The 21,872-nt window shown below is 35.2% G+C and overlaps 2 protein-coding genes, 1 non-coding gene and 1 pseudogene across 3 annotated transcripts; 1 reads left to right on the forward strand and 3 right to left on the reverse strand.

The window, feature by feature from the left end:
- Positions 1-2,640: 2,640 nt before the first annotated feature.
- On the reverse strand, positions 2,641-12,215 carry LOC106384714 (probable anion transporter 5). Its single transcript, XM_048759577.1, has 2 exons — positions 10,580-12,215; positions 2,641-3,463 (listed from the first exon to the last, which is right to left on the reverse strand). The coding sequence occupies exons 1-2, from the start codon at positions 10,622-10,624 to the stop codon at positions 2,738-2,740; spliced, it is 771 nt and encodes a 256-aa protein (XP_048615534.1). The 5' UTR covers positions 10,625-12,215; the 3' UTR covers positions 2,641-2,737.
- A 591-nt stretch (positions 12,216-12,806) lies between these two features.
- On the reverse strand, positions 12,807-12,879 carry TRNAV-UAC. The gene has a single exon. It is a non-coding gene; the product is annotated as a tRNA-Val (tRNA).
- On the reverse strand, positions 12,820-14,590 carry LOC106434012 (annotated as a pseudogene).
- Positions 14,591-16,083: 1,493 nt separating this feature from the next.
- LOC125584509 lies at positions 16,084-17,202 on the forward strand. The gene has a single exon (XM_048753095.1). It carries the CDS (start codon positions 16,084-16,086, stop codon positions 17,200-17,202), a length of 1,119 nt encoding a protein of 372 aa, XP_048609052.1.
- Positions 17,203-21,872: the final 4,670 nt, after the last annotated feature.

Genomic DNA, 21,872 nt, shown 5'->3' on the forward strand with positions numbered 1-21,872 from the left:
TGAGAATGTCAAAAGGTGAATCAGTTAAATAGCCCATGCACACGTCAATATGAATTTTGTCAGACGTGAATAGAAATACTGATCAATGCATTTCTAATAAAGTAGGACGAACATAATTCGTTCTTTTACCACTATAGATCTTTTTTTTCTTCTAAAAAGACAACGCCGGTAAACTGAACATTTACTTGTGGCAATATTCTTATACACATGTAATAGTTTGACAATGATCGTAAGACAAAAAAAGTTTAACAATGATCAGAAAGATGGGTCTAACGCGTTACCAACTAAACCAAAACACCAAATTTATCGTTACGAAATATTTAGTGCATTTGAAATGGATTAACTCAATTCGGCTAAAACAAATACAAAAACATATTAAGAACATTTAGAAGTGTTTTATGTTTTATTGATAAGCGAAACAAACATAAAATAAGATCAAACAAAACAAGAGGAACAAGAGTTTCTTGTTTTGGACGCTAAGTTTACAAGCCATTATGTTGACCTCTTTGAGTACTTTTAAAATGAAAAGATTGATTGATTTTGAAACGATTAACATTTATCACCATATCTCCTATATGTTAAAAGAGAAGCATTACAACATATTTTTGTAGCCACATGTCATCACCACAATCATTCTTAGAATCCTGAGAAAAATATGTTGGTCCATATAAATATTTAATAAGCTTTTTATTAAACTAACCATAAATTAATCATAAATGTTCTTCATTGTTTTTTTAAATAAAAATCACGGAATTACATAATGTGGCTAAAGTATATATGACAATTAATGATTTTAAATAATAAAGATTTGATAAAAATCAGTCTATTCTCTATCATTTTTAATTCATTTTAAAATAAATTAAACAACCACATTAACTATATAATACAAATTTATATTTTTTTGTATATTTTATATTTTGAATTTAAAAAAAAGGATATAAATGACTAAAGTTGTTAAAAATCTCACATTGAAATTTTTGTGATCTATGATTTAAAATTTATGTTATAACAAGATACAAATGATTACGAAATTACATAAGTAGGAAGTCTCATTTAATAAATATTATATATATGCATATTAATATTTTTGTAAATAAATTATATACCATATAAAATACATAAGTATTTTAATTTCGAATTTGCTTTGAAATTTAGATTTTAAACTTTGCATTGAATGTTCTTAAAATTATAAATTACTAAAACTATTAAACATCCCACAAATTTTTTTATTGTTATCATTGATTTAAAATTTTTGTTATAAAGAAATACAAACGATCAAAAATAATATGAGTATAAATATTTTTTAACATATGTCAATATTAAAATGATACTATATATTATGTTAATATCATGTAAACTAATTTTATAACATATAAATAGAAAAAGTGTTTTTTGGATAAATAAATTTATTTAAATATTTGTACCAATTTAATTATATACGTAAAGTTAATAAATTTTCAATTATTCAATATATATTTATTATTTCATAATATGTAAAAAATATATAATACTTAAAAATAATTTATATATAATATTTATCTCGTGCAAGACGTGGATCTTAACCTTGTAAATGATATAACATGAAACATATATACAATAAGACAATAACTTCTGCACTAAAACACATTTTGAAGATAATACAATAATATCTATTACAATAAGAAAATAACTTTCGCTATTATTTTTATTTATAAATTATAATTTGAAGTATTTTATGATTAAAAATTATTTTCATTTTTTCTTCATTGTTTCTTTTTCGCTTTGCTGATCCTCACGATATTTTTGCACTATCACTTTTACCGTCTTTATCTCCTACACGTTTATCCATACTCTATTTTCATCTATCCACTACCTAAACCATCATCTTTCTCACTTTGTTTTATGTTTCTACCATCAGAGGTCATGGTTTCATTTTCGTTCTTTGAAAACAAAACTTCATAGAAAAATGTAATTATCAAATTAAGTCATCATCACAAAATTCACAAAATATTACTAAATTATACAATCTAAACTAGTTAAAGTTTTACTAAGTTGTATAAAGTTTTATAGTTATATCAAATTTTACTAAGTTATATCATTTTGGGTTCGTTTTTTCTTCTCTTTCGATAGATAATTCGTTCATTTTTTTTTTTCTGGAGAAAAGTTCGACTTGTCTTTTATTTGAAGATTATTCTTTCTCATGTGATAAAAAGATGAAAGAAAATAAGATTGATTTGTTTCAGTGAAAAAATAGAAAGAATGAGTAAAACTTAAAGATATTTAGTTATGTCTAGATTTATATGTCTGGATCCAAGTTTAACGGGTAGGTATGGTTTGGATTTGGATGATCCGCCTGGTAAATTTGTAAATAACTAGATTTTGCTTGGTATGTATTTTTGTGATTTAAATAAATATTAAATTAAAAAAAAAGGAAAGGAGTATCTCAGATTTTTTTTTTCAATTAAGAGTATTACAGCAATTGATTCGAGGAGTGAGGACGAGCCGACAGGGCTTCAAAGCCACCATAGATCATTACTACACACAAACATTTCCCATAAAAAATAATTCTCATTCAATGGATCTTCAAATGTAGAGGCTTTACTAAATAATCTTGAATAAGGATATCTCGAAAAACTTTGATCCCTTTTTGTTATCAGACTGATCAGTCAAAGATCCTTTCTCCTGTAGAGAACAGCAAAAACACAACTGAGCTAAAGATACAGAGCAAACCGGGAATGAAGAACACAGCTCTCCAGCTCTATTGATGTGACAAATCCGAGTAAACCAATTTAGAAGCTTCAAGAAGCTTCCCAGTCAAATCAACACCAATGATTCCAGCTAATGTCCCAGCAGTATTTGAAACTCCCATTACAATTCCTGTGTATCTTGGAGCAATATCCATATGGTTCACTGCAAAACCAGCTCTTCCAAGTGCCAGAAACCAAAGAGCCACAGATGAACATAAGATCACTCCGTTGGAGGTTCTAAACTGAGGTAAAGCCATCAGTGCCGCTGAAGCAACTAAAAATCCAACCGTGTTCAAGAATTTGCGTGTTCTGGTTACAGATAGGATTCTCTTGGTGATCAAATAGTCTGCAATGAACCCACCAACAATGGAGAATACAAACATGTTGAGGTATGGCACCATCTTCGACGAATCCATTCCTTGAAGGCTGACCTGGAGTCCAAGCTCAAAATACGTTGGGAGCCAGTTCATCAACAGGTATAGAGCGTAATGGAATGTGAAGTTGTTAACCACGATGGCCCAAACGGGCAAACTGAACATGATTTTCTTCCATGGGATGTGAGTAACTTTATGTTGGTTTACATTAGTTGGTAACAGAGCACCTCCAAATCCAGCAGCAGCAGCTTTTGGATGCTCGGACCGAGGTGGGTCAGTGGCGTACCTAATCCAAAGCAATGACCATATAACACCAGCTAAAGTCTCAGCCAAGAAAACTGATTCCGGACCTCTAAGTTCAACCACTACAAGAAAACATCGGGATACTGAGGGAAAAAATCGTCGGTATGTCGTCGGAATAACGTTATTCCGAGGACATACCGACGAAAAAAGTCCTCGGAAATAACTCCTCGGAAATTCATAATTCCTCGGAATTCCGTCGGAATTTTCCGACGGAATTCCGAGGAAACAAAATTCCGAGGAAACTCCGAGGACACAATGTTCGTCGGAAGGTTCCTCGGAAAATACCGAAGGAATTCCGATGGTCCAATCCTCGGAAGTTTCGACGAAATATTTCTCGGAATATTTATCGGAAAATTCCGAGGGAAGAAAGTTCCTCGGAAAATTCCGAGGAACATTTGTTCCTCGGAAATTCCGAGGAACATTTGTTCCTCGGAAATTTCCGAGGAACTTTCTTCCCTCGGAATTTTCGAGGGAATTGAGTTTCTCGGAAAATTCCGAGGAATCCTTTCCCTCAGACAATTCCGAGGAACATAATGTTCGTCGGAATTTACCGAGGGATAAAAGTTCCTCGGAATTATCCGAGGACCTCCATTCCCTCGGAATTTTGAAAAAAATTATTTTTTTAAAAAATTATTTTTTTTTTGGAAAAAAATTAAAATTTTTAAAATTTAAAATAAAATTGAATAAAACATAAAATAAAACATAGTAGATAATATTCAAATTTAAATAAAACATTCAGAGTTTTTGGAAAAAAAAAAACTACGGGTCTTGAATGTTCGGGAACGTCTCGTTCGGGTACATCCTCTTCATCATCAGTCCATCATCTGCTCGTTCAGCCTCTTCTGGGTCTCATAGCCCGCCTGTTGAGCTGCCATCTGAGCCTCCAACGCAGATATCCGATCATCCTTGTCCTTCAGCTGAGCCGTAAGAACTTCTGGATCAACATACGCATGTGGTGCAGAAGAAGGAGCAGCCGACCGGGAGCGACGACCCAAACCGACCAAACGTCCCTTTTTCTTTGGAACCGACTGAAATATAAATAAACGAAGTTAAGATAATTTAAATTGATGATAAAATAAAAATCAAGAAATTAATTAAATTGACTTTTAAAAAAAAAACTTACCGATTCAACGATTTCGTTGATTCGAACCCGAGACAAGTTGGTCGAGGCCGTCGAATCGTCATCATCGGTTTGAAGCTGAGACACTTCGTCATACACCTGAGTCTGGACCAGGTCGACCACGTCCCTCACAAGACCATCATCAATCTGGCCGGTCTTCTTGTTGGTATACGCCCTTTTCATAAGGGCGAGATCATCAACTGGGTGGCCTTCATTTTCTTCCGCCTTGAAAAAAAATAAATTAGACAAACATTAGAGATTTGAAAATGCAAAAAAAATAAAATTCTGAAACTTAAATAATTGAAGAAAAAGCGGTTGAGCTTACCATGCGATCCGCCAGAGTGGCAATAGATTGAGCACCCAAGTTATGCTTGTAGATGCCCTTTCCTTTACGGTCGCTCCTGCGGTTGTTGGAGTTGGTGGAAGAAGTTTCTTTCGTCTCTTCTTTATCCCAATGCGCACACAACTCCTTCCAGACCGTGCCGTTCATCGACTTTGGGACCTTTTAATTTAAAAAAAAAAAGTTTATAATTTTAAAAATAGTTTAATAAATTAAAAATTGTTAATAAATTAAAAACTACCTTGTTTACTTCCCACTTCTTCTTCCACTCGTACATCTGCTTCCCATAGTTGTCCATAACTTTATGGACAAAATGGTGATAGATAGAGAGCGTATCATCGGCATTCCAGTTGAATTCTTGCTGAAATAGTTTAAAAATAGTTTTTTAGCACAAAAATATAATAGTTTAAAAATTACAAAAATCGTCGTTTTAATAAATAAAAATAGTTTAATAATTAAAAAATAATTTAATAATTACAAAAATAAGTTTTAATAATATTTAAAATGTCTAATAAATATATAAATTAGTTTAATAATTACAAAAATAAGTTTTAATAATATTTAAAATGTCTAATAAATATAGAAAATAGTTTAATAATTACAAAAAATAGTTTTAATAATATAAAAATATAATTTAAAAATTAGAATACTTACCGCAAACTGCTGAAACCACAGATGCTGCTTCTCGACAGGGAAGTGAGTGAAAGTCGGATGTCCGCTGTCGAGGGCCGAGTACATCATACGGTTGATCCATGCGCTGATCCCGTTCCCGGATCGGTTGAACCTAACAAAAAAAATAAATTATTAATAAAAAAATAGTTTAAAAATTAAAAATAGTTTAAAAAATAAAAGTTTAAATTACCATGTTTGACCATGTCCATGTGGATACTCAGTGAGATAGGGAAGATGGTCACGACCGGGCTGTCGAACCAACTCCGCAACCCTCATCACTCCCAGGGACCAGGTGCAGCAGCGGGACCAGGAGCGGGTGCAGCAGCGGGACCAGGAGCGGGTGCAGCAGCGGGAGAGGGAGCAGCAGGAGCGAGTAATGGAGAGGGAGATGTTTGGTATGAGCTGTGGGGCGAAACGGAATCCTGAACATGGCTGGAAGAACCCCGAGACTGGCTCCCCATACCACCCCGGCTACGACGCTGGCGAGGCCGGATCTGATCATCATTAGACCTGTAAATTAAAAAAAAACATATTTAAAATTAGTTCTAATAATTTTAATTAAAAAAACAGTTTAAATTAAAAATAGTTTAAAAACATAGTTTTTAATCACAAAATATAAATAGTTTAATAATTAATAAAAAAAGTTTTAATAAATAAAAAATACTTTAAAAATTTTAAAAATGTTTAATAAATATATAAATTTATATTTTACATATAAAATACAAAAAAAATGTTTTTAAATATTATATAAATGATTTTTAATCTTAAAAAAGTTTATAGATTTTAAAAATGTTTAATAAATTTATAAATCATTTTTAATTACAAAAAAAAGTTTTAATAAATAAAAATAGTTTAAAATTTTAAAATGTTTAATAAATATATAATTTATATTTTACATATAAAATAAAAAAAATGTTTTTAAATATTATATAAATGATTTTTAATCTTAAAAAAGTTTTATAGATTTTAAAAATTTTAATAAATTTATAAATGAATTTAAAATGCAAAAATAGATTTTATATACAAAAAACGTTTTCAATATATATATATAAAGAGTTCCTCGGAATTTCCTCGGAATTTTCCTCGGAATTTTCCGACAGAATTCCGAGGAACCTGGGGTTTTCAATCGAGAAGATCTATTCCGAGGAAATTCCGAGGAAAACCTATCTGTCCTCGGAATTTCCTCGAAATTTTCCTTTAAAAAAAAAAAAAAAAAGGTCGAGGCTAGTCTTCTTCCGAGTCGTCATCACCAGATGAATCTGAATCTGGATCTTGGTGAAACTCTCCAATCACTGGTTCATCCTCTTCGTGAACGGCGGCTTCTTCTCCGAAGTCAGTTAAATCGACTACAAGGCCAACTCCACCTAAATCTTCTGCTGCACTTAAGTTGCCGGATGTGCTTGGTTGTAGTGGGTCTTCCAGCTCAGAACTTCCCTGAACTCGGCCTCTCGGGTTGAGTCTTGTAACAGTAACCCATGGATCATCTCTGTTCCTTACCCGGGGGTACTTGATATAACAAACCTGATCGGCCTGAGAAGCAAGAATGAAAGGATCATAATATTGCAGCTTCCGTCTTGAATTTACTGATGTAACACCAAATGCATCTGTTCTCACACCTCGATCTGGAGTGTTGTCGTGCCAGTCACAATAGAAAACAGTACAGCGCAATCCAACCATGCCCAAATACTTGATTTCCAAAATCTCATTTATGTGTCCGTAGTATACATCATCTCCTGATGCAGAACAAACACCAGCATCGTAAGTCGTACTCGAACGTCTCCTCTTCTGAGTTGTGAATGCATATCCTCGAGTACAAAATCTCGGATATGACTTCACAACAAAGTTTGGTCCAACGACCATCTCGCGTATCCAATCGTCAAATGTTTCACCTCTGGCCAAACCATCACTCACATAGGTAAACATCCATCCACCAAATTCTCTCTGCTTCATTTCTTCTAGTTCGTCCTCTGTGGCGTATCTATATTCTAACCGCTTTTCTGCCATGAAAATCCTTTCATATTGAAGAACATCTTCGCAGTTGGTGAGTAAATATGTTTGCAAATGACTGCGCTCCTGATCAGTAAGTCGACGGTCTTTTGGTTTTCCGCTAAGTCGTCCAACGTCTGTGAAAATGTCTGGAACCTTCCAATGATATGTTGCCCGTTCGCCTCTATCATCATGCCGAGCAGGTCTTCTGTTTTTGGTCTGAACTTCTGCTGGAAAGTAGTACTCGGCAAAGTTTGAAGTTTCTTCATTGATCATCTGTGCGACTATAGACCCTTCCACCCTACTTAAATTTTTCACCATCTTCTTCAAATGGAACATATACCGCTCATACAGATACATCCATCTATACTGCACAGGACCACCAAGCTCCAATTCTCTTACCAGGTGAATAACAAGATGCTCCATAACATCAAAAAATGAGGGAGGAAATATCTTCTCAAGGTTGCACTGAATCACAGCTATGTTAGTCTTCAAATTTTCAATACCTTCAAGAGTCACTGATCTTGTGCATAAATCGCGGAAGAAACCACTTATCCCTGCAATTGCTTCATGAACATTTCGTGGTAATAGTTCCTTGAAGGCAAACGGAAGGAGACGCTGCATCATTACATGGCAATCATGGCTTTTCAAGCCAGTAAACTTTCCTTCCTTTCTGTCGATACAGTTACGCAAATTAGATGCGTAACCGTCTGGAAATTCCACATCGTTTGAAATCCAATCAAAGAACGCATCCTTTCCCGCTGCATCAAGTCGGTATATGGGAAAAGGAGCCCTACCACTCTCATCAACATGAAGTTCTGAACGAGCACATATATCGACTAAATCCAGTCTTGACTTCAAATTATCCTTTGTTTTACCTTGAACATTAAGGATCGTGTTCATCAGGTTGTCAAAAAAGTTCTTCTCGATATGCATGACATCTAAATTATGCCTTAGTAGATGATCCTCCCAGTATGGCAGATCCCAAAAATACTTTTTTTGTGCCAGTTATGTAGGTTTCCAACACCATCTACCGGAAAATGCTCATGTCCACCGACGTCTGGCGTTCTTTCTGCACCAAAATCTCTAAGTTGTGTCTTCAAATCTTTCCCACGAATTTCCGGAGGTGGACTGTCAAACACCCTCTTGTTCTTCGTAAACAAATTCCTACTTCTACGATATGGATGATCTGGTGGTAGAAATCTCCTGTGACAGTCAAACCAACACGTTTTCCTTCCGTGTTTTAGTTGGAAAGCATCAGTGTTATCTTGACAATATGGACATGATAGCCTTCCATGCGTTGTCCATCCAGATAACATACCATATGCTGGAAAATCACTTATTGTCCACATTAGTACTGCCCGCATTTGAAAGTTTTCTTTATACGAAACATCGTATGTTTCAGCACCTTGAGTCCATAGTTGTTGCAACTCATATATTAGTGGCTGAAGAAACACATCAAGTGATCTCTTAGGATGCTCTGGTCCGGGAACGAGAATCGAGAGGAACAAAAACTCTCGTCGCAAGCACAAGTTTGGGGGTAGGTTGTATGGTGTAAGAATGACTGGCCATAGAGAATACTGTCTTCCACTCTTGCCAAACGGGCTGAAACCATCAGTACATAATCCAAGGTAGACATTTCTTCTCTCATACGCAAAGTCGGGATACTTTGATTGGAAATGCTTCCACGCTTTTGCATCTGAAGGATGTCTGATCTCACCATCTGTTGAGTGCTCCGCATGCCATCTCATTGGTTGCGCTGTGCGTTCAGACAGATACAGCCTCTGCAACCTTTCCGTCAAAGGCAAATACCACATCCTTTTATATGGTACTGGAATTCTTCCACTCGTATCTTTATAACGAGGCTTCCCACAAAATTTGCATGAAACCCGCTGTTCATCCGCCCTCCAATAAATCATGCAGTTGTCTCTGCATACATCTATTACCTGATACGATAAACCAAGACCAGCTACGAGTTTCTGAACCTCGTAGTATGAGCCAGGAGCTACATTATCTTCAGGTAGAATACCTTTTACATAATCAGCAATCGCATCCACACAGTCTTCAGCCAAATTATAATCCGTCTTAATGCCCATCAATCTTGTAGCAGATGATAAAGCTGAATGACCATCTCTGCAACCTTCGTACAATGGTTGCTTTCCAGCATCCAACATATCATAAAATCTCCTAGCTTCGGCATTGGGTAAATCTTCCCCTCTAAAATGATCATTTACCATCTGCTCAGTACCTACACCGTAATCTACATCCGTTCTAATTGGATCTTCTAATCTAACCGGTGGCTGAGGTTCGCTAGTACTACCAAGTTCATAATCAGTTTCTCCATGATGATACCAAATTTTGTAACTTCGTGTAAACCCACTCAAATATAAATGAGTCCAAACATCCCATTCTTTAATAACTTTTTTATTTTTACAATTAGAGCAAGGACATCTTAACATACCTGTTTTTGCTTCCGGTTGTCGGTGAACTAACCCCATGAATTCGGTTATACCTTGTTGGTATTCTTCCGTAAGCAATCTCGTGTTCGGATCCAAATGAGGTCGATCGATCCAAGAACGAAAATAATTGGAAGAAGACATGTTTTTTATGAATCAAATTCGTGTGTAAAGAAAGTGAGAGGGAGGATGAAGATATGGTGTGAATGAAGAGGAAGAGGGGTGCTTGTATTTATAGGTGAAATCCTGCCGACGGTCCGAGGAAATTCCGACGGAATTCCGATGCAAACGGCTAGTTCGTCGGAATTTCCTCGGAATTTTTAAAATCCCCCAACGGCTCTCCAACGGCTCTCTAACGTCTATAATATTTCCTCGGAATTCATCGGTTTTTTCCGAGGAATACTAGTTTCCTCGGTATTCCGTCGGAATATTCCGACGAAATGTGTTTTCCTCGGAATTCCGTCGGAATATTCCGACGGAATTCCGAGGAAGCAAAATTTTGTATTTCCTCGGAATTGCCTCGGAAATGCCTCGGTATATTCCGAGGAATTCATTTTCCGTCGGATCGTCCGTCAGAATACCGCTGTTTTCTTGTAGTGAACTAAAGCAGGGAGCAACCACATACCTAAAGCTGCACCTAAATACATTCCTGAAGTAGTTATGGAAACCAACCTAGACCTTTCATGAGGAGGCACCCACTGAGCCAGAACCGTGTGGATAGAGGGAAAGCTGAAACCTTGAGCAACACCAACAAGACTTGTTCCTAGTAGGCACTTATTCAAGCACAATATATATTTGAAGATGATGGAGATCGATTTTTGGGTCAACGACGATGGTGATATATATGTATACGTTTTGGATGTGACGTAAATAAGAGCAGGATTAAAGCGGATGCTTAGGGAGGTGCTTAGGTGATTTTGAAAAAAAAGAAAAAAAGAAAAATATGTATTACCTTAAGCGATGGTGCTTAATTAAGCGGAAGAAGCGTCGGTGCTTGGTGTACACGTGTCATAAGACGCGTCTATCTCAGAAAGGAGGAGTCGTCTTCTCTCGTTCTCTCGCGATTCCGTGGTTCTCGATTCAAACCTCGACGGCTCTGCGATTCCTCGTGATACCTCGATTGACTCCGGATCTCTCTTTCTCTTCTTCGACGAATCCCCGTTTCTATCGCGAAACCTCGACGACTCCGCCTCGTTCTCGCGAAACCTCGACGACTCCGCCTCTGTCTCCTGATCTTCCCCCGACAATGAAGCAGTCGGCGTTTCTCTCGGTGGACTCCTCGTCTCCGTCGCTCTCCTCCACAGTGCTGTTGTCTCTCTCGGTGGATCTCCTCGACGGTGACAAACTTGTACCTCTCTCTTGGTGGCCGTCTGCGAGGAAACCAAATCGGAAGGTAAACGTATGACCTTTCCTTGTCTGAATCATTATATGTTATTTGATTTGTTTGTTGTTTCGGTTAGTTTCGGTTAGTTTCGGTTAGTTCCTCTGTCTTACATGCTTACCAACGATGGATCAATAGACATGAATGTCTTGCCTTCTTTCATGAACGTTTTTAAAAAATCTTTGTGTTTTTTTATTTGGTCGTTTATGATATTGATTGATAGTGTTTACGAGTTTGATCTCAAATTAATTGATTGTCGTTCTTCTCTGACTTGAATAAATTGCTTATGATCATGTGATTTGTGTCTGTCTGTTACTCATACTTGTTATGTAGACCAATTGATCCATAACTGAACTTAATTGAGGGTGATGAATGGTTCTGTTACTCATACTTGTTTTTTTCCTGTGTGTTCTTTGTTTGTTGAGTTGCATGGATCAAGGACGCTGAGGAAGGTTCGTCACAGCACAGGATTGCATTTGGTGGAGCCATATAGGTAAATGACTTCATCTTTTAATCGTTCATTGAAGTGTTATGGTTGAGTTTGGTAGTTATTGGTGAGTTGGCATTGATGTTTATGTGTGGTTGAGTTAGACAATTGAATGAGTTGATTTGTTTTTGAAAATTAATTGAATTTGTAAATGTCTTGCTTATTTTAAAGTCAATGAAAGTTTGATAACGAATTGAATTAAATGTATTGGTTACGGTTGAGGAAGAGAGTTAAATGAATTGCTTTGTGTTTGAATTACTTTGTGTTGGATAAGGAATTGAATTATCAATAGTAAATGACTTGCTTTGTCTTTGGTTATTGTTGTGAAATGGTAATTAATATAAGGTAGATACATGTCAAGTCCTCTCTCTCTCTCTCTCTCTCTCTCTCTCTCTCTCTCTCTCTCTCTCTCTCTCTCTCTCTCTCTCTCTCTCTCTCTCTCTCTCTCTCTCTCTCTCTCTCTCTCTCTCTCTCTCTCTCTCTCTCTCTCTCTCTGTTGTTAGTTGAATGCTATCTGTAAATGAAGCTTTGAAGAACATGGATCACATTAATGAATGCTAAACAAGGACCACTACTTGATTATGAAGAAGCTTGGAAGAAGAAACTCATTAATGAGTTGATATCTGACTAGTTTAAGTCTTGGTTTGTCATTTGTTCCTGCTTTAAGTTGCTTATGTTGTTGCTTTAAGTTATTGTCATGAAGTTTATGGTGTTGTTTTTACTTGTTGCTTAAGTTTCTGTGTAAAAAAAATTATCTTACATAAAACAATGTTTTTTTTAAGCACTTCAAAATAAGCAACTTGCATTAGTAAGTTTAAGTTTCTTAAAGAATGTGCTTAACACATATTTAGTACTAAAAAATGATTAAGCACCCCATTAGGGGTGCTAGGGATAATCCTGCTCTAAGTAACCGATCGTCTATTTCTTAATTAACGGTTTAGAAAAAAGTTGAAAAAAATAATGGTGCTGCCCAGGATCGAACTGGAGACCTTTTGCGTGTAAGGCAAACGTGATAACCACTACACCACAGCACCTTGTTGTGTAAACTAACGTTTTTAAACTTTATATCCGTATGTATTCCATGTAGCTTTTGTTATATTGTTACAACTGCTTGTAGGCTTGTAGCAATATATCTCTTTGACCTTTTGTCTCGTGTGAGGTTTAATTATCATCCATATAATACATATACTTCCATCAAATTACGTGACCACAATAAATACACCAACATTATTACTTTCTCCTTGAATTTATGTTGGTTCTTGCATCGTCAAACACAAACCAACCATATCAATATACCATCATAGGTATTGAACATTGTTTGAAATAAAGAAATAAGCAGAGCCATATATTGTTTGATTTCTTCTAGTTCATTATTTGTTTATGCTAGTTGCAACACACATTTATTCTTAATTTTGGTATTGTTGTAATCAAGAGTCTAGCGTCTTCGAGAAGGGCGGACCGGGATACTCTGCTCGTGCCTGAAGAAGTTCTCTGGATCTACCTTTGTTTTAATTTTCACCAATCTGTTGAAATTGTTCTTGAAGTAGTTGGCTCCCCATTTTTGAGCTTTTATGAAGTTAACCTTTGAATTCTTCTTGTTCTTTCCCAAGTCTAGATCACGATAATTCACATATGCTTGTCTTGGATTACTTGAGACATATGGTTTCATGCAACTGTACATATCTCTGATTGATTTCATTCTTTTATTTGCACTCTTGTCGTTCTCTGAGGTCCAGCTCGTGCCATAGTGAATCTTGAAGATGGTTCCGTTTCTATGAGGAAATGGGGTCGCAAAATCAGGGATTTTCGCCATCATTCCACCGTAAGGAATCAAAAGTATAGATGCAACGTCTACTTCAATCAATCTTTTGAACATTTCTCTAAGCCCTAAAACAGGAATAGGTTCTTTAGCGAAATCTGACTTTGCTTTGAAGTAATTTTTTCCAAAAGGCGTCTTGGGTTCAAGCAAAACTTCAATAGGGGAAGGCGTCGGGAATCCAGCATTGAAAACAATGGAATCTATCCAGCTCATTTCGAAACAGTCCACCTCCGTTAACCCTAATTCCGGAAAATCCTTCTTCATAATCTCCATCAAGGTGCCTTTCTCGCCAAGAAACTGACCTGTGTAATTGGATGTCACAGTCTTGTTACCCGTAACTCTGAACAACACTCGTATGTGGAGCTCCTCAACGAGGTTTTACGCAATTCGTTGCCATTTAGAAAGAATCTTGAATCCTGTGTCTTCTTCTAGCGTTTTGATGATGTTAAAAACAGTTACGGTCTCAGGAACAGGAACAAGCTTGATCTTCCATGCTACAATTATCCCAAAACTTCCTCCACCACCTCCTCTAATTGCCCAAAACAAATCCTCTCCCATGGAGGTTCTGTTAAGTAATTTACCATTTGCATCGACAATCTTTGCGTCTAGAACGTTATCTGCAGCAAGACCAAACTTCCTGAGCATTGAACCGTACGCACCACCTGTTATATGCCCACCTATCCCTACAGTCGAGATTATACCTGCAGGAAATCCATGGATCTTGCTCTTCTGTGCAATTCTGCAGTCAAAGAGAAAAAAGTAGAAAACAGTCAGCTAAAGATTTAAACGCGAAATTATTGTTTACTAATTTTTTTCTTTTTTTTTTTGTGTTTGGTTTTTTCTATCTTGCCTGTTTTCTAAATACGAGTGCAACTAGGCATTTCAATTTGGTCTCGAGGTCGATCAAATGGTAGTTGACCCATTGAGTTAGGTCCCAAAAACAACATTTCTCCATACGTTTTAGGGAGATGTGCTAAAAACAACCTTTAAAAATTTTAACTAAACTTTAAATACCAAATGTTGTATTTTTGATTGAGTGTTGCTGGAAAATCTAGAAGACCGATCTAAATCTAATGGTCAATATTAACACATACATCAATACATTAGGATATAAAACTTATCATTATCTATATATATATATATTATTCCATACTAGTTTAGGAAATTAGGTTATTCACTATATAAACTAGACATATTCTAACTTATTTCTTCCTAAGCACCTTTGTGTGCGTTACTCTTATCAATTTGTCATGGTATCATCATAACTATTAAAATCTCGTTGTTCTAGCAAATCGCATGCCAACAATTTTATTCTCTATTCATTTATTTCTCGATTTGAAGCAAAAAAAAATCCAGTCAACAATTCAATCATTCATTCATCATCAAATTTCATATGGCTATTAGCTCAAGAAAGAAATTCAGATTTCTTGACGGCAATATACCTAAACCGGCAGCCGATTCACCATACCATGAAGATTTGGACATCAGATAATCATCTCATTGTAGGATGGATAAAACAAACCATCAAACCAAAAATCAGATCAATTCGCGAAATCGCAAAAGCGTTATAGGACATTCATCAAGCTTCCGCAATATGAACAACCATCGTTGTTTCAGTACAAGTCTTTGAGTTATTTCTACCACTATATTTTGAAGCTTGTCTAATCTCACACAGGTCACCACATATGAGCTTGGAGGGGTATTGGTAAATCTAGAAGATCAACCTAAATCCAATGGTAAATATTAGGATATACATCGATATATTAGAATAGAAAATTTATCATTATCTATTTATATCACTACAAAAAAGATTTGAATTAAATCACTTAAAATTGTATCACAAGATTAAGCGATTCTGTTTTAAATTACTTATTTTCAAATGATACAAATATATATAATTTAGCATCAGTTACAAAAAGTGATGTTTTATTAAGTTATTTGACATCAGTTCAATTAAATGATGTATTATATATTAGTTTGTATCACTTTAATAAAACTGATATTATTATATCAGTTTTTATCAATTTAATAAATGATGTATCTATTTTTAGTTTAACATCACTTATCCAAATGATATAAAACTTATATCCGAAAAAAATGATGCTAATAAAAAGTAAAAAAATCATAAAATAATAGTATGACTTAACTTTAACTGCGAAAATTAAGGTAACCAGTTTTTTCTTGTAAAAGGCGCAACTACAAACACAAATAAAACAATCCACTTGAACAAATAAATTAAAATATTTAGACTAAAATTATCTCAACTACAATGACTGTCTTATGTGTATCATCTGTGAGCTTCTCAATACTTATAAATTGCTCCCCAAAAGGATATGTCAAACCGAAGAGAGGCATACGGCAAAGAGATCCATTATCACCGTATCTATTTATTTTATGTGCTGAAGTCCTCTCACATATGATGACTAGAGCTGCAACGCAGAGGAAGATCCAGGGGATTAAAATCAGTTCACATAGTCCTTCGATTAACCATCTTCTATTTGCTGATGATTCACTATTCTTCTCATTAGCAAATCCAAAAAATGGCAGGGCTATCAAACAGATTCTGCATCAGTATGAGAAGGTTTCCGGTCAAGCAGTTAACCTAAACAAATCTTCAATAACCTTTGGCAGTCGGGTTAAAGATCACGTTAAAACACAGATGAGATGCCTCTTAGGTATACACAATGAAGGTGGTGGAGGGAAATATCTTGGTATCCCTGAGCAATTTGGAAGGAAGAAAGCTGAGATTCTGAAGTATGTCACTGAAAAAGTCAAAGCAAAAACCCAAAGATGGCAAAATAAATTTCTATCTCCAGCTGGTAAAGAAGTACTCATCAAATTTGTGGCTTCGGGGACACCTGTATACCCTATGAATACTTTCAAATTACTGAAGAGTTTCTGTGATGACATTAATAATATCTTGGAAAAGTTCTGGTGGGGAAAGGATGATGGCAGTAAAGGAATGCATTGGTTTGCTTGGGATAGAATGAGTCAACCAAAAAAAGAAGGAGGAATGGGATTCAGAGACATTGAAAAATTCAATGATGCCTTACTTGGGAAGCAAGTTTGGCGTATCCTAACCAAACCAAACAGCTTGATGGCTCGTGTTCTCAAAGGGAGGTATTTCCCAACATCTTCTATTCTTACTGCACGAGAAACAAAACAGAGCTCCTATATTTGGAAATCATTACTACACGGGAGAGATTTGATAACAAAAGGAGTTCGTTTTGTTATTGGTAGTGGCAACATGATTGATACTTGGAATGATCCTTGGTTACCAACTACACCCCCAAGGCCACTGGCACCACTCTCTGATCAAACTGGAAACGGCAAGGTCTCAGATTTTATACGTCAAGATCAAAAGGAATGGAATGAGGAGCTAGTTCGCAATACAATGAACCATGATGATGCGGAAGAAATACTTGCCATTAGGTTGTGTTCATCATCTGAAACTGATCAACTAGTCTGGCACTATAACAAAACGGGGGATTTATACCGTCAAATCAGGATACTGGCTTGCTACACATACTCCGAGTAATCAACACATCACTCCACCAGGGGATGTACAACTCAAACAACTCATCTGGAATCTCTCTACAGCACCAAAAATAAAACATTTCCTTTGAAAGATGATTACTTTATCCCTAACTCTTGGGAGAAATCTTCAACGGCGTCATGTAACAAATTCTGTGAAATGCCCTCATTGCTATCAGGAAGAAACAACGGAACACCATTTCTTCGATTGTATCTATGCTCAAAACATCTGGAGAGCATCGGGTTATCCAAATAGTGGTTTGCTTCTGTCGCAAGGCACGCTTGAAGATAAATTAGGTCTCCTACTACATCAGGATTCTGCAATACCAAACCATCTCAAACAACTACCTTGGTGGATACTCTGGCGCATATGGAAATGTAGAAACAAAATGGTGTTTCAACAGAAGTTAACTCATTGGCGACATTCTCTTCAAGCCGCATACTATGATACAAAAGAATGGCTGGAAGCACAACAATATCTTAATGAAGATCAGATAGGCCAACCGCAGAGGACACAAACTCATCAACGAAATAACTGGAAGAGACCTGATCCGTGTTTGGTTAAATGCAATTACGATGGATCTTTCTACAACATAAACACACCAGTACAAGCTAGATGGCTGGTTAGAGATAGCATGGGTCTCTTTAAGGGAGCAGGGCAATTCAAGACAAGAAAGCCACATAATGCCCTGGAAAGTGAACTACAAGCTTTACTTGGTGCTATGATGGTTTGTTGGAGCCAAGGACACACAAAAGTTATCTTTGAAGAAGATAATACAAATGTCATCAATCTGATTACAAGAAAAACGAAAAATATTGACGTATTAAACTTGCTACGCGATATATGGGAATGGGAGCAAAGGTTCGAGACCATTCAACACGTTTGGACAAACCAGGGATCTAACGCATGTGCTGACTTGCTGGCTAAACAACAAATACCAGACCGAGAAGAATACATATATCATGCCTTTGTTCCGAATGTAATAAGGGGTGCTATAACAATTGATTATTTTCATCATTAATAAAATCAAATTTCGTGGAAAAAAAAAACAAAATGTAGTTACGATTCGTTTCGTAAATGGGTTGTGGTTCTTTTATAGCAGTTTTATCTCAACAAAATCATTTCTATCTTTAGAGATCTTCATCAATCTGTTTATCTCTTTCTCCGCTCTCACTCTCTATTTCTGATTTTTTTTCTTGAACAAAACTACAACACGGATCAAGCATTTTTCATGATTCATGATGATGATGATTTGTTTTTTTCTTGTGAAAAGTTTTCTGATGGGATGAATCTGATTACATTTTTTAAGAAGGTATTAATTTCTATTTTCTCTTCTGGTTTTCGTTGTTTTTAGAAAATTACAATTTCTTGTTTATGGCCTAAAGATATTTCTTTAAATTTTTGTAATTTTCCATGTTCATATAGATTCATTTTAAATCAATAAAATTTACTCTCGGCCCCTACTTGATATCTGTTTATCACCTCTTTATTTGGCATTTCTTGTATCTCCTGTGATTATTATATTTTGGTCTTTAAGGTGTTTAGATTATCAAACTTATCACTTTTTATATATATTTTTTTTAACCATTATCACTTTTTATATTATGCGAAGCAATTGCATTCATTTCTAGATTTTTGGTTGAGTGTGTTTAATCCATATGATGCATTATGAAGAAGAGCATCGTGAATCATGAAGACGAGCGAACAAGATGCATTTGTCTTTCATACTTTAATTATGTAAAGTTATGATTGATAAATTATGTAATTAATTTTTGATCAATACATTAACCAGTAATTTTGATTTGATTTTTATATTTGATTATGTATTTCGTTTGCATTACTATATATATATTCTTAAGTATCGATTATAAAAATGAATATATTAACATCAATTCATATAAATGAATAATATTTTAAATCGATGATTGTAAATGATGCAATTGTTAAAATTATTTTACAATTAATACTAAATTTACTTCATTTATTAATAAGTGATATAAATAATTAAAATCGATTATTATAGCAGATGTCAATAGTAACATCATTTTTTAAAAACTGATAGAACGACTAATATCATTTTCAAAATACTGATATATATATATATATGTTAACATCACTTTTTGTAACTGATATATATTGATATCAATTAAAAAAATTGATACAAATATTTGATATTTTTACATTATTTATTAATGAAATGATGAAAATTATTTGCATCACCATCATTTATTTAACTGATGTAATTTTTTTACATCAATTATATATAATACAAATATATCTAATAAATGTTTTTTTTTTTGAACAAATCTAACAAATGATGTTAAACAACCTTTTCTGTAGTGTATTATTTCATAGTAGTTTAGTAAATTAGTTAGTTCATTCACTATATAAACTAGACATAGTGTAACTTATTTATTTTGAGCGTCTAATAATATTCTTCCTACATACATTTGTATGTGTCACTCTCATCGTCTATACATTGTTCAAAGTTATGTCCCTTTGAGTTATACATTATTCTTATAATAATTTGAAACATCCTTTTTTTGCAAACACATAACTTAACAAAATATTACCTGTAATAGAGTTCACCAATTGTAGCACCACTTTGAACCCAAGCAGTATTGTCTTCAATATCAACATTGATTTTTCTTAATTTCGATAGATCGATCAATACAAACGGTGAGTCCAGCCGTGAAACATAAGACAAGCCCTCGTAATCGTGACCACCGCTTCTAACACAGAGATGAACTCCTAGTTTCTTTGAACATATGATGGAAGCTTGGACGTGAGACTCGTGAACCGGTTTAAATATGAACCACGGTTTAGGCATTGACGTGGTCAAGTACCTTAGATTCTGAGCTCTTGATTCAAGGACTTTGTTGAACATCGACGCGTTTCTTTCAGGTGTGAAGAACGTTTTGACGAGTGGAAAATCGACATTTGTGTTTTCATGGAGACAGTTGATGAAGTCATCTTGTAGAGAGGTTGAAGAGATAAGTGTTATTTTGTAGAAAGAAAAATATAGAGCTAAAAACGAAATTGCAGTGAGTGCTTTTGATTTTTTCATCCCTGCGGCATCTGCGATAGAAACTCAAAGGGACAAGATGCAAATGGTTTTTATTTTAAATTGTCCATGAAGTGCTTGTGTTTATTTAAATATATAGATCATGATATGAAATCAGATTCAGTAACGACGTGTATGCCATTTTTCACGTGTCTGAAAACATTGACTTTGTTTCGCTTGTTTGATCCGAAAACTCGAAATTGGGTTGCCCGTGAAATATAGAAAACAAAAGTGTAGTTAAATCATTTAAACCAAGTTTTCTTGATTACAAGTCACATCACAAGTCACAGAATATATCTGACGGACAGCATACTGAATCAAGTTTTCTTGATTAGAAACTGAGATGACTAATAACTATATTCCTTTTAAAGCTTCATCTTTATTCTGGGTGTTTCTTATGAATTGTCCTGAAGAAATAACTCATGGCCCAACCAGGAATTCAGCACAAAAAAAAAAGAGGAAATATGTTGGTTAACATAATTACTAAGCGATAAGAAAAGTGAAAAACAAGGGGATTAGGTGGATAAGTCAAAAAAATAATTAAGACTGATTCACTAGTCCGGTTGTACATGGAAGATGTTGCCAGCCGTATTAAATCGGCCGATTAAGAAAAGAATAACAAAGAGATAAAGACAGATCAAGTGATTATTAATTAAGATAGAGAGTTTTGCTTTAGTTAATGTTGTAATGCTTTGAATCTGTGTTTCACCTACAACATTGAAGTGTCCACTTCAGAAACCTGTTTTCAGTATTTTGGAATTTTAAAGAAATATGAGTTACCTATAGCGTTGAAGTGCCCACTTCAAAAAAGCTGCATCTTGCATTCTGATGCTCTACGTAATCCGAATCTGTTTGGGCTTTAGTTTTTAAGGCCCATCAGTGCTAGAATTTCTAGGAGATAAGAGACCTCTATATATATATCTTGTGCCTCCTCTAAACCTAAGAAGCAACTGAAACAGAGAGCAATCTGATATGTTCTTCTTGTAGACAGATTTCTGTAAAACCTCCATCAATAAAAGTCTCTTTGCCTGTGGACGTAGCCGTTAGGGGTGAACCACGTTAAATCTCTGTGTATTTCTTTATCCTTTATCAATCTGTTAATATGGTTCTTCTCACATCTGTGACAACAAACTGGTATAAGAGCTCCGGGTTTGTAATCTGGTGAGAAGATGTATGCGATAAATGCGAAGATCGACAAGTTTACATGAAGAAATAGTTTCAGTCTCTCGCAGATAAATATGCAAGCTTTGTTAAAGCAACAAAGCATCTGGCACCTTTGTCAGGGAATAAGACTGATTCCGCTGAAATGGAGATTCTGAAAGAAAAGGCGTTCTCAACAATCTTGTTGTGTCTAGCAGACGAACTTATTGTCGAAGTTTCGGATGATAAATCGGCTGCTAGTTTGTGGAAGAAGTTAGAGAGCTTTTACATGTCTCTAACGAACAAGCTACTTTTGAAGCAACGACTCTTTGCTCTGAGAATGCATGAAGGTATGGACCTTTGTGACCATTTTGACAGTTTAAATTCAATATTATTGGAGCTGCGTAATATTGATGTTAAGGTGGAGGATAAAAACGCTGCACTAATCATGTTGGTATCTTTGCCGAAC

Source organism: Brassica napus, chromosome A2, assembly GCF_020379485.1.
Source record: "Brassica napus cultivar Da-Ae chromosome A2, Da-Ae, whole genome shotgun sequence".
NCBI classification, from domain to species: Eukaryota; Viridiplantae; Streptophyta; class Magnoliopsida; order Brassicales; family Brassicaceae; genus Brassica; species Brassica napus.

Bases quoted from the DNA above. Each gene is read 5' to 3' on its own strand.
- LOC106384714 (XM_048759577.1), bottom strand. From the start codon at position 10,624: ATGTATTTAGGTGCAGCTTTAGGTATGTGGTTGCTCCCTGCTTTA. The intron at 3,464-10,579 runs GTTCACTACAAG...TTTCTTGTAGTG, and splicing joins TGTGGTTGCTCCCTGCTTTA to GTTGAACTTAGAGGTCCGGA.
- LOC125584509 (XM_048753095.1), top strand. From the start codon at position 16,084: ATGACTAGAGCTGCAACGCAGAGGAAGATCCAGGGGATTAAAATCAGT.